The sequence below is a fragment of the Megalobrama amblycephala genome, linkage group LG20 (assembly GCF_018812025.1).
Source record: "Megalobrama amblycephala isolate DHTTF-2021 linkage group LG20, ASM1881202v1, whole genome shotgun sequence".
Lineage (NCBI taxonomy): Eukaryota > Metazoa > Chordata > Actinopteri > Cypriniformes > Xenocyprididae > Megalobrama > Megalobrama amblycephala.
Genome location: NC_063063.1, coordinates 14,039,391 through 14,056,457, shown reverse-complemented (window position 1 = coordinate 14,056,457; position 17,067 = coordinate 14,039,391). Strand labels below are relative to the sequence as shown.

At 35.4% G+C, this 17,067-nt stretch overlaps 2 protein-coding genes across 4 annotated transcripts; both read right to left on the bottom strand.

Annotated features, from left to right (window-relative positions):
• Window positions 1-57: 57 nt before the first annotated feature.
• On the bottom strand, window positions 58-8,842 carry LOC125255404 (archaemetzincin-2). Of its 3 annotated transcripts, XM_048170615.1 has the most exons (8): window positions 8,687-8,819; window positions 8,494-8,539; window positions 6,041-6,323; window positions 5,771-5,944; window positions 3,795-3,923; window positions 3,469-3,632; window positions 520-696; window positions 58-380 (listed from the first exon to the last, which is right to left on the bottom strand). In XM_048170615.1, exons 3-8 carry the CDS (start codon window positions 6,321-6,323, stop codon window positions 252-254), a joined length of 1,056 nt encoding a protein of 351 aa, XP_048026572.1. In that variant the 5' UTR covers window positions 8,494-8,539; window positions 8,687-8,819; the 3' UTR covers window positions 58-251. The 3 variants fall into 3 exon arrangements, with proteins under 3 accessions (XP_048026572.1, XP_048026570.1, XP_048026571.1); XM_048170613.1 differs by lacking the exon at window positions 8,494-8,539 and having other exon boundaries at window positions 8,687-8,842; XM_048170614.1 differs by lacking the exon at window positions 8,687-8,819 and having other exon boundaries at window positions 8,494-8,663.
• Window positions 8,843-9,233: 391 nt separating this feature from the next.
• On the bottom strand, window positions 9,234-16,573 carry gna13a (guanine nucleotide binding protein (G protein), alpha 13a). Its single transcript, XM_048170612.1, has 4 exons — window positions 16,246-16,573; window positions 14,977-15,203; window positions 13,856-13,906; window positions 9,234-11,122 (listed from the first exon to the last, which is right to left on the bottom strand). The coding sequence occupies exons 1-4, from the start codon at window positions 16,523-16,525 to the stop codon at window positions 10,550-10,552; spliced, it is 1,131 nt and encodes a 376-aa protein (XP_048026569.1). The 5' UTR covers window positions 16,526-16,573; the 3' UTR covers window positions 9,234-10,549.
• Between the last annotated feature and the right edge of the window lie 494 nt (window positions 16,574-17,067).

Genomic DNA, 17,067 nt, shown 5'->3' with positions numbered 1-17,067 from the left:
CTGCTGTCTGAAAATTGTTTTCCGATTTGACAGATATCTTAAAAAGCAAAAACAAAGGAAAGAGATAAATAAAATTTTATTTAGTTTGATCCATACATACAAATCAAAAGCCCTATTTTGCATATACATTTACCAGTATTTTCTCAGCAGAAGCTTTCTTGCAAAGCTCTTTTCAAGAATGTGCATATAGCATGTTTCAACTTGCCTTGACATTGCTTGTCGGCAGGTAGCAAAATATAATACTTGCTGGTTCATGATGTTTCACTTTCCAATATTCGTAAGCACTTATAGAACCAGTCTTTATACTCTTGGAAGGCTTGTGTGGGTTTTGAATGTTGTCCATTGCTGTCAGCTCCATCTTCAATCCAGTGCAGTAAGGCCTGTAGAGTACATATTATCTATATTAACATTCCGTAACATTCTATGTTACTGTATATTGATCTTATTGTATATTGATTACATTAGTGAGCCAGTACACTAAAGTGCAAAATAGTCAGTTTTGGCAGGATTTGGGCTTACCTTGTATCTGTCAGCTATTTTGAATCCAATGGCAGACTGTAGTTTACGCAAACAGATGGGGCAGAGGACAAGTGTCCGACGGTCAGACTCCTGTAAGTGATTGGAGCCCTGCATGACACAGTTTAGCCACTGGCAGTGCTCCATCCCGAATATATGTCCAATCTCATGAGTCAGGGTCTAAAAGTGATGCACAATAACAGTTTTGATTGAAAGAGCTCAAATAAAAAGTTTAGTGCACTTACGGACAGCCACACGTTTTCAACCACAAAATGACCTAGATCAGTGTTTCTCAACCCGTGGGTTGCAACCAAAAAGTGGGTTGAAAGACCATTGTGAGTGGGTAGACAAAGAATGTGAAAGTAAAAGAAACAATTTGAATTGTTTTTAGGGTGCAAGACTTTTATTTTGATATACAAGCATGAAAGCTTTTGACTCTTCTGTCAGACGCTATTTAAAGCTTTAGTCCGTAAATTTTTTTGGGTTAAAAATGTTCCTAAATCAATTTTTGAGCAAGTACATAACCAGCCAGTGTTTAAAACTATCTCCTCACCTTAGCCCAATTCACAACGGTAAGCTTGTAATAATGTTTTTTTTAATTTAGGTGGTACTGGTAGGTTTTCGTGGGAAATACGAGTTTGCCTTTGCGTCATTACGTCACATCTGTACTATACATAAAGAAGGAGTCCCAGACGCTGCAGGTGACGGATCATTTATAGCCTTTTCTCACATTAGCTAGAAACTTGTCATTTTAATGGCGGATTGTAATCCAGAGAGGTCCAAACGACAACCATAAGTGACAACTGGAGATTCACCCGTAGTCAAAAGCAAAAGACTTCGGACAATAATACACACTAAATACACGTAGTCACGCAATGCTGGTGTTGTTAACATTAACAATTTGAGAACAAAGTATAACGATAATAATAATTTGCACGGTTTGATGTGATCCGAGCTAAGCGATCGTTAAGATTTAATCACCACTGGTAGCGCGATTTATTGTAATGCTTTTTTTCTCAGTTGGTCAGAACAAAATTGGCAGATTTGTTACTTGCTTGTTCAGATGACATTCTCCTGTGAAAATTCTTATTTTGGTCATACTTCCAAGACATAGAATCTGTGATTCCGGAGTACAGTATCACCGGTGCAGTGACTGACAGACCACACCCCTCAAAACATTAGACTTATGCTCGATGAGGAGCCGTGCCGATGCAAAACCCATGTAAATATGGTAATTCTGCAAATAACTGCAATTGCAGGTTTCAAACAGAGATGGCGACAAAGAGGCAAAACTTACAGACTGCAACTTTAAGTAGAGTGGTTGAGAAAAACGTGTTGCCCTGATTCAATATCTGCTGTCAGATGAGATTTTGTCAGGCTTTATATCAGTGTCATTACTTTCGTAACTTGGTACAAAATTAAAAGTCTCTCACCTTTCCTGTCCTGTCAGACATTATACTGTGCTCACAGTGCACGCTCCTCAACACAAATGTGGAAGCAAGCGCTGTAAATCACTATATATAAAGAGCAATTGTAATTATGAGCATGTAAGTCATGTCATGAAAGTCATGAAATTACCAAAAAAGTACCAATACATTACATAACTGGTACATCATGCATTTGCTGGGAAAGATTTGCATGCAGTTATGATGTAAATTCATCAGGATCAGTGTCCATATGTTTCATTAACAGCTCATGTTAGTATTGTGTATTTACCATGACAACTTTACTTTCTGCAACCTTAAAGGGATAGTTCACCCAAAAATGAAAATTTGATGTTTATCTGCTTACCCCCAGAGCATCCAAGATGTAGGTGACTTTGTTTCTTCAGTAGAACACAAATGATGATTTTTAAGTCCAACTGTTGCCGTCTGTCAGTCTAATAATGCGAGTGGATGGGAACTCGAACAATAAGAGTCGAAAAAACTTGCATAGACAAGTCCAAATTAAACCCTGCGGCTCGTGACGACACATTGATGTCCTAAGACACGAAACGATCGGTTTGTGCGAGAAACCGAACAGTATTTATATCATTTTTACCTCTAATACACCACTATGTCCAACTGCGTTCAGCACTCGGTTAGTGTGATCTGATCGCGCTCTGACAACGGCAGTGATGTCTCGCGCTTATACATCAATGAGTGTCAGACATCACTGCCATTGTCAGAGCACGATCAGACCTCACTAACCGAATGCTGAACGCAGGTGGACATATTGGTGTTTTAGAGGTAAAAAATGATATAAATACTGTTCAGTTTCTCGCACAAACCGATCGTTTCGTGTCTTAGGACATCAATGTGTCGTCTCGAGCCATAGGGTTTAATTTGGATTTGTTTGTGCATGTTTTTTTGACTCTTATTGTTCGAGTTCCCATCCACTCGCATTATACGACTGACAGACCTCAACAGTTGGAGTTAAAAATCATCATTTGTGTTCTACTGAAGAAATCAAAGTCACCTACATCTTGGATGCGCTGGGGGTAAGCAGATAAACATCAAATTTTCATTTTTGGGTGAACTATCCCTTTAACCCAAAATACCACTTCATTTTCTATATTTTTGACAACTATGGTGGCGCATAACAACTTGCTGCTATTTAATAGAATTACCTTATACAGTTTATTCATCATTGTTAGTTATATTATTCAATTTATGTGTATGTAAAGTGAGATGGTACTGTGTGTGTCAGTCATTTTTGAGAAATAAATTTGCTTGTTTCAAATTCCGAAAAATTTGGGTCGCAGCTTAATGACCATGGAAAAATGTGGGTACCATGGCCAAAGCAGTTGAGTACCACTGACCTAGATAGCATCCTTTCATCTATAAAAACCTTTCTGTAAAAATATCCGTTCACTGGTTTTGTGTTTAAATAATTATGAGAATATTAAAAACATTTATGAACTTTTTTCTGTGTAAGGGTTGGGGAGTTTGAAGCACAGACTTCTCATTTCACCTTGCAGGACCGGAGGAGGAGAACGCTGGTGATTGGAGGAGTGTAGTAATTCTCAAACACAGAATAATCTCCTTGCTTCAGCTCTATTTTCTTCTTCAGTCGTCCTGTATAGCTTCTCTCATAAAAATGATCATCGTATCGGGCAAAGCTGAAGACTCCCATTCCTACAGTGGCAAAAACATTCAAACTTAATAGACGTGCTAAAATGACAAAAGGATAATTTACTCAAAAAGCACACTGGGCTACAATGACAACTTTGATTTCAAATCACAATAACATTTGAAGGGCAAGTTTATAAGACCTCTGCAACTGAATCAAAAAATCACCTTTAGTTAGAGAAGCCTGGCCAAAAACAAAATTCCATGACTCTTTGGGGTACAAGTCGATCATGGTGATCCCCACAATGCAAAAAGCATCACTGGGCTTTCTCTGTTTCAAGAAGTTCAACAGCTCTCCTGTAAATATAAAGAAAGCATTACATTTACATAAAAGTCAAAGTGAACTGCTGTTTGCAACCCATTTGCAATCATCGTAATGTATAGTTCAGTGACAACAGATTTTATCCATCGGAGATTGGACTGGATAGAGAAAAAGAGGTGTTACACCTCCTAAATAGCTATCTGGCTATTAGTTAACAGGGATTTCAACAAGTAATTTTGTTTTAAATCAAAGATTATGAATGAAATTTTTTATATATGACATATATACACTAGTGTTCAAACATTTGGGGTCAACATTTTTTAAATGTTTTTGAAAGATATCTCTTATGCTCACCAAGGTGGCATTTATTTGATCAAAAATACAGTAAAACAGTAATATTATGAAATATTTAAAATGACTAAATTTTCAGCAGCATTACTCGATCCCTTAGAAATCACTCTAATATGCTGATTTGGTGCTCAAGAAACATTTCTTCTTATGTTTAGTTGTCCTGCTTAATATTTTTTGTGAAAACTGTTATACATTTTTGTGAATATTTCTGTGAAATCTGCCTTTATGAATAAATTATTATAAAGGTATTCATAATGTACATTATAATGCATTATATATTTTCAGAAATAATTGTAACAAAAGTTAAAATTAATATATAACATTATAATATTCACAGATTCCTTGTTACATCTGAAATTGGTTGTTTGTCATGTTTTAATGCATTAAGCTTAGTAAAGGTGTATTATAACTGGGGTTACAATTATTCATGAGGCAATACAATGCATTATAAGGTGCATTACAAGGCATAATTAATGCATTAAAAATATTTTTTATAATGCATTATACATAAAGGCTTTAAGTAAGGCAGCGGCTATTTGCACTAAGTGCAAATAGCAATTAGATGCTATTTACACTAAGTGAAAATTGCATATTTCTTAGCAATAGCTGCTATTTACGCTAAGTGAAAATAGCAATATATTATATGTATTATAGTGACAATATAATATATATATTATAGTGACAACGGCAGCACTTTCTTAGCATTATGCTATTTACACTAGGTGAAAATATTGATAAATTCTATTTACACCATGTAAAAGTATCAGTTCTTTGCAATAAGAGTAAATAGTAATTAGACGCTATCTATACTTTATATTGGCAGATACTATTTGCACCTCAGTATTTTTGTACATTATCAGGATGCAATAATATCATAGATTGTAAATTATAATATTTATTAAAATGATTAAATGAATGCTGCCTTATTGGGAGAATAAAAACCCTCCCTACACCTTCCCCTAACCCTACCCAATAAACACTTTTAATATTATTAAACACTCGTTCGCAGTTTATTTCCACTTTTAGACCATCATTTTCATTTTAGACCATCATTTTCATCTGAAGATAAATGTGAGCTTGGCAAAAGCTGGATTTGAACCCACGTCGATCATGTTAAAAGCCAGATCTGTGAGCCTTACTCCCTACTGCTGCGCCACAGAAAATGTTAAATTCTGTGCGTCGTTTTTAAAACTTGAGTGGACAAACCAGATATTGGTGGGCGGAGCTAGTGTAAATAGCGTTTGCCAACAAGGGACGCTATTTGCACTTAGCGTAAATAGACAATCCGTGTAAAGAAAGTGTTACTAAAAACATCTCATTGACCCTAATGTTTTGAACGGTAGTGTATATAAAAACAAACAAAAATAATTTGTTGTTTTTGTTGAAAATAAGACCATAAAAAGCATTAAGAAAGTAAATAAATTCAGTAAATTCAGTGCCAATTTTGATGTCATGCTGACTAACCTTTTTACAAATGTGGCTAAAAGCCTCAACGACTATATTCTGGTTGTGTTGTTGCAGCAGTACTAACCAGCATGAAGCTGAAGGTTATGTGTGTTGTTGTTGACCCGAAATGAACAGGCTGTTGAAGCAACTGTTACTGGTGGTAAAAGCTTGACCACTAGTCCGTAAAAGAAGGCCTGACAGTAGTCCTTCAGCCATTCAACATACTGCTCTGCCACAACTGCTCCTTCCCCAAAAGAGCCTGTGCATTCATCAACATGATAAAATTATAATTTACAAATGTAAACATGATAATAAATGATACATTTAAGCAGTTTTAAATACTAAGTGCACTAACCAATAGTTTGAATATAGATGGTGTTATGTCCACGGTTTGGAGAACGGCGGTATGGGTTGATGTAAAAACTCTGAAAGTCTTGAGGATCTTCTGGATGTGCAGGAATCCAGTCTGAGTCTGAGTGAATGGTGATGGGGCTGAAAAGTGAATTGTCAGGCAGAAGTCCATCTTCTAGAAGTTTCTTCTCAGCTCTGCTGAATTTTTGAAATGTTTTTATTAAATCTTTCCGTGTGGACAGGAGAGCAGTATGCAGTCTCTCAACAGGATGCTGAATAACCTGCATCTGTCCATAGAAATGCATACACACACAGTCACACTACTGACATCCACAAGCAAGGTAAGGTAAAATATTAATCAAGCTTGTTAAAAACACCTCCAAAAGAGTATGAATGTATATATATATATATATATATATATATATATATATATATATATATATATATATATATATATCACAATTACACATTAAAGTTCAACGTTTGAGGTAAGATTTTTACAGTTTTTTTTAAACAAGTCACCAAGACTGCATTTATTTGAGCAAAAATACAGTAAAAAAAACCAGCAATATTGTGACTTTTCAGCACCATTACTCCAGTCTTCAGCATTACATGAAATAATTCTAAATAATATGCTAATTTAGTGCTCAAGAAACATTTCTCATTATTATCAGTTGTGCTGCTTATGAAATCAATATTTTTCAGGATTCTTTGATGAAAAGAATTTTTTGTAACATTATAAATGTCTTCTCTGTCACTTTTGATCAATTTAAAGGTGCAGTATATAATAATTCTATCTGCAAGAGGTCGCTAGAAGACTATTCAAAACAAAGGCGTAACTTGATGACGCCAAGTTTGAGAGCAGAATCTTGGGACGTGTGGTCTCCACCTCAACCGACGGTGCAAAAGAATAGGGATAGGAATAGGAAGAAATCATGTTCACGGATGCGATTATTGCGCATAGTGATAACGTTACTGTAGTATGAAGCAGAGCAGGACTTTTATTATGACACAGTCGCCAGCGCCGCTTCTGCTATCCGCTTGTTAAGTCGTGACGTAAGGAACGCCGTTTCCGGGTCCAAGCCTCGACTCGTTTCACTTGAGAATGCCATCGACGGCCGTTTATGAGCGCTATTTATTCATATTAAACATCAATCATTTAAAAAAGTTAAACATTTTAAATACTTACAGTCTACACAACAGTCTCCGTGCTCACAACGTCACATACATTAATATTTTAACGATTTATAAAAGATGAATCATTGTCTGGCCATCTGGAATTTTGGTATGGAGATAAAGGTTATGATTATATATTTTTTTGTAGTATTACACCACATCGTGTGTGTATATTAGCACCATTTGTTGTTTTCTTATGGTATGAAATAGAGCGTTAGGACCCGGAAGCGCTGCCGCGTGACGTCAGACTTAACAACCGAATTCCAGTCATGAGTATGAGGTAACGCAGCTCCGTTTATCATATTAGATACATTTGAGTGTTTTGAAAATGATGTTATAACGTTACTCTGTGCATTCACTCGGCGGCTGCTGTGAGACACTGTTGCACGCTGCAGTAAGCTAGATCGATTTTAGAATATATTAAATGCTGGATGGCTTGTGTTGATAAATGGCATGCAATTAATTTTGAAACGTATTGTATGATGGAGTAAATGATGTATTACTGTTACTAAAAATAAAGCTGCATCTGATCTGATTATGCTATGTTAGCTACTTGACAAAATAGTGTTTTTCTCTGAGGCATGGTAAAGCATGGTACTCGCAAACAATCAAGAAAATTAGATTTAAACAATAAGACTAAACATGTTGAGCTATTTAACAACAATTGGTTTTCTGTCTATAAAAATATCAAAACAGTTGTTCCCTTGTCTATTATAATGTGTAATATATTAAAGCGCCTTTGGTGTTTCCATGGTTTCTACAAAATAAAACTGGACATCGAGGGTAACGCGGGTATGACAGGCGACTCCTCACACGTCCCGGAGCCTTGGTTAAAATTGCAATTTTCTCACGATTTACAAATAGTTGGAAACATTTGGGATATTATAAGTACTCAAGTTAACAAAATATATAACACTGGTCTAGTGGTTTTTGGATATTTTACTGCAAAAATATTACATATTGCACCTTTAATACACACATGCTGAATGAAAGCTGCTTAAATGCTAATGCTTATTTTAAAAATCATTTAAATGGTAATGTAAAAAAAAATACAGAAATATTTTTGCTGAAAATGAGACCAAAACATGCATTAAGAAAGTAAATAAATGTAAATTCAGTGTCAATTTTCATTTCATGTTGACTAACTTTTCACAAATGTTACCTATAAATATTATATCACATACTATGTGTGTGTGTATATATAGTCAGGTAGCCTACATACATAAAATATCAAACCTAAAATGCATGTTCTGAGTATACAGGTGTGGTAATGTGACTTACTGTATTGTGTCTATTGTTTACTTCCACACTTGCACTGTATGCTACACTGTTAGTGGAAGGTACACAGTCACACACACGACTGAATGACAACACAGTTCGACTTGACTTGGAATTCGTTGTGATTACATAAAATAAATGGATAGCGATAACAGATAAAAAGCACGTCAACACATATTAATGAAGCTAAAGCTACCTTTAAAATGTGTTCCAGAATGAACGGCGAAGACTGGATGTTTCAGGTAAAATCGAAACGAAACGGAAATCATAAACGGGAAACCTAGTTTGCTGAGCCTGCCTACGCAGACATCAAACGAGCTCAGAACACAACTCAAACTTTACATTGGATGCCTGTGTGTTTTTCAAACGTGAAGTCCCTGTAATAAGCTTTTTAGTATTTTTTTAACAAGCTTTATAAAGTCCCTGTCCCCGTAATATGTTTTTTTTGTATTTTTTTTAACAAGATTTTTTTTTTTTTTATATTTTTGAGAAACGTCACAATAAATAATAATTCATATATTTTAATTACAACCTGGGAAATCAATCCCATTTATAATTAGTGATATTTCAAACATAATTCAACAACAAAACAGCAGCACATAAACGTGTTACAAACTGAAAGACATCTTAAACACGTCTTTAGAAAAGTGGCATGTTGTTAAATGATAGAATGAAATTTCATGATTTCTAAATAAAATCTAAACAGGAAATACAATTTTATTGAGAAATGGCAGAATGTGAGATTAGTGGGATGCTGGTCGACATAACCTCTTTTATTCAGTCACCAGAAAAAAGAATATACAACCATTCTGGTAAAATAATCAGATTTAATAAACAGAATTAGACAAACGTGATCAACAAAAAACATTAAGAAAACACTATACAAAAAGCAAGTGATTATGGCCATGACAAAGATACACAGCATTGTATAAGCAAATTCCTTTACAGATTTTATACATAAAGACCTTAATTCAGGCAATCAGTAAATATAATTTCCTACCAACAGTCAGATTACAGTGCTTGTTTTCATTAAGATTACATTAAGACTTAGTCTCTCCATCAACACATTTCTATTTGTCTTAGCAAATCAGCTTTGGTTTATCTACAGACATTTAAGACCGACTTTATTTGGCCTGTAAAAAAAAAAAAAAACCTAATGTCTGTAGTAACCAATACACAGAAAGGCACCTGGACTGCTTTAACAGTTATTTTATAAAACCCTGAGCTAAAGCTGTCCACTTTAACCTACACAGGAGCAAAGACACAAGGCCACTTTCTGTTTTTTTATATCTAATAAATCTAATTTCAAATTTTCAGGGCTTTTAGAAAAATATGGTAAAAGTATGGTATTACTTTAGTGTGTAAAATATAAAGCTTGGGAGGAAAAAAAAAACTGTCAGAGTAAAAAAAAATAAAATAAAAAAAATTGTATGTACAGAGACTCTGTACAGGCTTGAACGGCAAAGACACTTTCCCTTTACATATAAATGACAAATAAGTACTTCATACAAAAGTACCTTAATTGTACTACTTTACTGTCATGATCTGAGTGCAACAAAAAAGGCATTTTGAGTGTGGGAAGACAAAGGCAGTGAAGAAAAAAAAAGACAATGGGGCCTTTAAGAATATAACCAGACTCACTGGTAGAGAAGAGCTCTTTGAATTAAATAGCCCTGAGTTCTAACATTTATTTTTGAAAAAAGCTTTATCCAAAACTAGGTGTTAAGCCTAGGGGCTACAGGAGTGTTGACTGTTCCATTACACGAAACTATGTGCTCATAAACATACAGTAAATGATCACAATTACAGCATTTTGGTGAATAACTGAGGACCATTCCTTGGCATATTTGATATGGCTACAAGCAGCTGAAAAAGGTTGCTTTTATATCAAAATCTTTGCATATATATGACGTAATATTATGCAAAAAAGAAAATGTTTGCATAGTTATCCTATCCATTTTTCTTCAACCACAATATGTATTGAACCACTTCTACTTTGTATTAAATAAAGTAAAAACCTAATTAAAATGGAATGTTCTTAAAGGCCAATCAGTGCCTTTCATTGTAACATAAGCTGTTTGAGGTTGTCGTGCAAGATGGTGTCTTTGACATCACGGAAGACGAGACGAATGTTCTCTGTGTTGATGGCGGTGGTGAAGTGATGGTAAAGAGGCTTCTGCTGCTGTTCTCGGCGCTTGTTACGGAAGCACTCGACCAGGAACTTCTGCACATCCTGCAGATCGTGGGGCTCCCCTGTGAACTCGGGGAAGTAGTCCTTGATGTTCACATTCTTGACTTTATCTTCCAGCAAGTCTGTCTTATTGAGGAAGAGAATGATGGAGACATTGGCAAAGACACGGTTGTTGACGATAGTCTCGAAGATATTGAGCGACTCCGTGAGCCTGTTGGTCTGACGGTCTTCCATGAGCACCTGATCGTACTCGCTGGACGAAACTAGGAAGAGGATGGAGGTCACCGAGTCAAAGCACTCGAACCATCGCTTGCGCTCCGACCGCTGCCCACCCACATCCACCATCGTGAAAGGTACATTCTTGATCTCAAAGTTGTACTCGTGAATACCCTTGGTGGGCTTTCGTGCCAGCAGTATATCCTTTTGGCTGGGCAAGTAGTCCTGAAGATTAAATAGAAATAAAAATCAGATAGGCATAATAATAATAAACATACTAAAACACATTTTTAAAAAATGTATTGAATCTCTACCTGTATATTGTGTACCGGTATATCGCTCACCCCTAATACAGGTAGTATTAGGGGTGAGCGATATACCGGTAAACAATATACAGGTAGAGATTCAATACAGACACAATAAAAAGGTATTAATTTACGGATCATGGTGGTGGCAGTGCTGCATTTTCAAGAAAGTTTATTTGCAATAGGGATGCAATGAAATTTCAGCTGCTGAAAATTATCGATCAAAAATGTAATTTTCGTTTTTTGTCCAAAAGAGAAAAACGCTGGTAAAATGACCCTACCCTCTTGTTCACTGGCCCACTCCAAGCTACGCACTGCTCACATGCTAATAATCAATATATAGATAATAGCTTTGTAGCACTAAACTTTATTTTGATAATTGGTCCAAAAATAAATTGGTTAAATGATTAGTTCACTTCAGAATTCAAATTTCCTGATAATTTACTCACTCAAGATGTTTATGTCTTTCTTTCTTCAGTTGAAATGAAGGTTTTCAAGGAAAACATTTTTAGGATTTTTCTCCATATAATGGACTTCACTGGGGTACAACGAGTTGAAGGTCCAAATTGCAGTTTCAGTGCAGCTTCAAAGGGCTCTACAAGATCCCAGCCGAGGAATAAGGGTCTTATCTATCGAAACGATCTGTCATTTTCGAAAAAAATTTAACTTTATATACTTTATCCACAAATGTGCGTCTTGCACTAGCTTGTGATGTAGACTTAAGTACCGCGGTAGTGTGAAAACCTCCATCTCATTTTTTCCACCAAATTCAAAATTGTCCAACTTCGTTGTTTTACCTCTTTTTTTGTAATGGCTGTTTGACTTGAAAACTTGCTTGGTACTCATCATCTACGTCATGCGTGACCTTTCCAACATGATTACGTAATGTGTGGTGCATCGCAGAGCAGTACAAGATGAGCATTTGCAGTTAATTTTTTTTTTTTTTTTTTTGGGAAAATGACATTGTTTCTCTAGATAAGACCCTTATTCATCAGCTGGAATCGTGTAGAGCCCTTTGAAGCTGCACTGAAACTGCAATTTGGACCTTCAACCCATTGTGCCATGGTCAAGTCCACTGTATGGAGAAAAATCCTGGAATGTTTCCTCAAAAACCTTAATTTCTTTTCGACTGAAGAAAGACAGACAAACATCTGGGATGAGTAAATTATCAGGAAATTTTAATTCTGAAGTGAACTAATCCATTAAATCTGATGCATAGAACTGAATGAAGAATAGATTGATATTTAATATTATTATAATATATTTTCTGCTTAATTTTGGTGTGTTACTTTAAATAAAAGTGTGGTTATTTTATTGGCTTGTATTTTTTAAATTCAGATTCAATAAAATTATTGAATTTAATATAAAAAAAACTCTAATATTAATACAATTATACAACAACAACAACAAAAAAAGAAATTAACTATTAAAAAAAGGTCATTTTCAGTTTCGGTTTTTGACCAAGTGCATCCAGAATTTTCATTTCAGTGCATCTCTAATTTGCATGTGTTTTTAAGCCTGCCAAGTTTAAAGGTGCAGTAAGCAATTTCTGAGAAATGCTATTGAAAACTGAAAACAATTTGCGCTAGAGCGTCTGTACACGCTCATGATGGGGAGGAGAGAGTGAGCAAAAAAAACAAAACAAAAAAAAAAAACTGTAGAAATAGAGATGGCTGAGATATTACCAAAGAGGAAAAGGTTAGAGGAATATAACTAGGGAAAAAAAAAAAAAAGTGTTACGATCAGGCAAGATTTAGGACCCGCGTTAATATTGGAAAAGCTTTCCAGCGCTGGAGAGATGTTAGAGAGTGGGAAGGCCTGAAAACATAAGCCGAAATTGCTTTGTTTCTGCTCAATATATATGAGTAACATAGGTTTTGCTGTTTCACAGAACCAAGATATGCTGTTGTTGGTTAGAGAAATATATCTCAGAAATCACTTTTTCTTCATGCGGCTTGGGGTAGTTTTATAACAATAAAGGATGTTTACATGAGAAAGGCTAAGCTAAGGTGCTAGTGCTAAGGTGTAGAATTCGGTCCATTATAAAACACTACACTCCATTATATAATCAAAATCCACTTTAGATTGCAATCGCAAGTTATTACAAGCACTCAATGACTGTTTAAAGTGGGTTTTGAGCAAAAACAGTAATAATCTCATTAATAGTGATGTGTATCTTGATGCTAATTGTAGCTCTAATCTACCCGTTACCTAGCTCCGATTTTATGAGGTTTTTAGTCAAAAGAATTCTTTTAAGGTCTTGTAAGCATTATAGATTGTGTACCAGACTTTATTTATCTTAATTTACTGTTTTGCAGCAGATGAGGTTAAAGCCAAATGGAAAAACCTACGATACACATACATGAGGAAAAATGCATTCTTGGTCAGCACCACCAAGTGTGAATTAGCCAAAGGCGTTCAATCGTTTCACATTCTGTGTAAAAGCACCATTCATTGGCTATTCGCTTCACTTTATCTAGTGATAACCTTGCCAATCAAAAAAAAAACAAAAAAAAAAAACCTGCTCTTTATGTTAATTGTAAGAAGTGTCATTAAATTGTATCATGTACATACTGGCATAATACCAACTACCCTGTGCTCTGGATACCGGTACATGATGACATTAACATTTAAGAAATGCTATTTTTTTTACCGATTGTCCAAGTTTATCCACATTGTCCAGGAAATATTTCACAGATTCACCCTAAAGAGAAAAAAGACACACACAATCATAATTAGGTCTCTGGTATGTGAACTGTGGTGCAGAAAGTGAAACCTTTAATTTGTATTATGCTGTTCTCCAATTGCCATATTTTTTCCCCTTCCCTTTTCTGACACTATATAATCCAATGAAAACCCCTATCAAAAAAAACAAAAAAAACTTTAAAATATAGTACACACACACAAAAAGCCATACATTTTCCACCACATTTGCTGGTCCAAGGCAGACACTTTTACGTCATACTAATTTGCTAGATTACTCTGGCCCTAGTTCCTAAGTGAGTTTGCAGGAAAATAAAGCTCAGCAGTGTGGCCTCTATTGGCTTGCTTTGTGGGGTATGTAAATCAGCCTTAGGTAGAGAAAGTGACTTAGTCACTGGCTTAAATGTACCAAAATGAATGTTTATCACTGAATAAATACGGATAAACGTGCTAATCACAACCTGTACAACACTGGAGATTTTAGTTGGAACATGAGCTAAATCCTAATCTAAGTCACAAGGGTTCTACCCCTGAACATGAATGGATCTTATCTTCATAACTGACATGCAAAATAAACTCACGCGCAGCTGCAGACAAAACACCCTCACTGACTAACTCACCTGATTTGTGTTCTCATACCTGTGCATTACTCTCAGGTTTCAATCACTGTCTGCAAACACAAACTTAAGTTTCTTGAGCATCATCATTCCAATAAAATCCAGAATGGCCCCTAAACTACATTCCAAATGTATGAAAAATATAAGTAGGCATTAGACCATTGATTAATGCTTGCGTATGGAGTGTACTGCTGGTGGCACACAAGCTTGATAGGAGTAATTATGCAAGTACACTGTGCTTATCTGCCATGATTTATAATACCAAGCTATTTAACAACAGATCAACATTCCTTCAAGATCACGGCCCCTACAATTACACAAATTCTATGAAAAAGATTGAGTGGACTCTATATCCAAAACTTTACTTCTCTGTGACCAAGAACAAATGAAACAATCAGATCAAAAGAAAGTTTAATAATAAATATAAAAATATGAGCGATCATTTCATATTTACCAGCTGAAACTCTCTTCGTCTGTCATAAGCATTCTGAATGCCAGTGTCTTTCCACAGGGCACGGATGGCGGGCAGGTAGTTTAGAAAGACTTTGGTCTCCACCATCCCTTTGGCCATCAAGGATGAGCGGGTGTCAAAGGCCATCACCATCTCCCCGTGAACCTGATTCTCAGGGTCTCCCCAAGGGATGTGCAGCTTCTCACGGGCATCCACTAGCACCCGGATACCTAAACAGGACCCCCATAAGAGATTCACTTTTTGCAGTAATCAGGTTACTATAAAAATAAACTTGAGGTTGCTGACATGATGAGCTTAAAAAAGAAAATGAAATGATTATGTATCCTCTGACCATAATGTCTTATTTTGTCAACATGATCAAATTTATGAAAAATCATAGTCTGTCTCCATCCTGAAAAGCTTTTGTTTCATATTTCCCCTTTTTATGAGGTCAAAAAGGTCATATCAGTTCTATAATTAAAGAACGAATTATACAAAACAGACATAATTATTAAAAGTAATGTCAACGTCATCACTTAAATTGTTAGATAATTTTAAGTAGCTAATTTTAGTAGCTCTACATTTAATATATGGTGTATTTTTTGACTGTACATATCACAATCGATTTACTATCAACCTTTTATCCATTCATGTAAATGAATATACCTATAATAAATGTTATGTTTGTATTTAATGGTGTTGACTCATATTGAGGCAATGGAAAAATCATTTTGTCTGAAAATGGAAGCAGAAGAAAAAACCTAAACATGACTGAAAATGTTAACCAAAATATTTCCTTCATACACAAGCTTTTTTGGGGTTTTGTAGCCTGTTTTATCATGTATGTCTCAGGGATCAGCGATATATTAAAGTAGTCTTATCAGAATGTCATAAAACAATCACATTCAGATGACAAGCCCAGACCAAAAGTAGGCGCTGTACTCTGCACTTTCTCTATGAGGCGCCAAGTTTACTGAAAGGTTTTATGTGAAATTTGAGCATAGGCTACATACACAAATGTTTTTTAAAACAGGCGTTTCCTTTTCCTTAGTCCAAATCTGTTACCTGACCATCTCAAACTGGGGTTTAACCATACCAATATTTGAAACCACTGGCCTTCGCGTCGTCTATGGGCTGGGTGAGCAATCGAAAGTTTGCGCAAGTTAAGTGAAAGAAATCGATAAACGCTTCCACCTGCCGCTGAAATCACAATGACCTTTCATTTTTAATAATGAACTTGTATCTCTCGATTTCAAGTTTTTGTCGTGGTACCTTTGATAACATTGCTGTAGATTGTAGCCCGGAACTCTTCTTTGGCCCGCTGATCGAAGTCCTGCCCATGAATTATGCGCATTTGTTTGAGGAAAGTTGACTTGCCACTTTCGCCTGCTCCTAACAGCAAGATCTTCACCAGTTTCTTCACATAAGTCTTCTCTCGAGACAGGCTTTTGTCGATCTCTTTAGACTTTCTAATTTGATCAATTTCGCCGCTGGAGAGAAGACAATTGGGAATACAAACTATAGCAGTCCGGGAGGGCAGGAAATCCGCCATCTTTGTAGTAACGACTTCATGGATACATCACTCGCACTGCCGCGCGCAGCGCGTTCACATGTTCTGCACGAATGGGCGGATACCACGGGTGTGGTTTAATGTTTGCGAGTATTAATAAAATATTAATATTTAATTATATATATATAAATATTTAATATTTTAAAAAAATAATAAAATACATTGACAGCTATTTATGTTTTATAATTTATATTTTTTGTCCACGTCATGGATAAATATAGAAAACAGTGTTCTTTTAACACAGTTTACAAAGTGAACATGGTGAATTTCATTACTTTGGTTTGAGTGGATATTGCCATGTTACCATGTAGGCTACCTAACGCCACTTCTGGCATGGAAAACGGACAAATTATTTAAAATTATTTACAAACCTGTAGGTATTACAGGTTTTGTTTTTATTTTTTTATTTTCTGTAATTAAAAAAATGCTAACAATTGTATTATTTTTACATAGGCTATGCATATCATTCCATCCTATTAATATTAATATCAATTTAACTAACAAAAGTTAGTTATTCAATGACA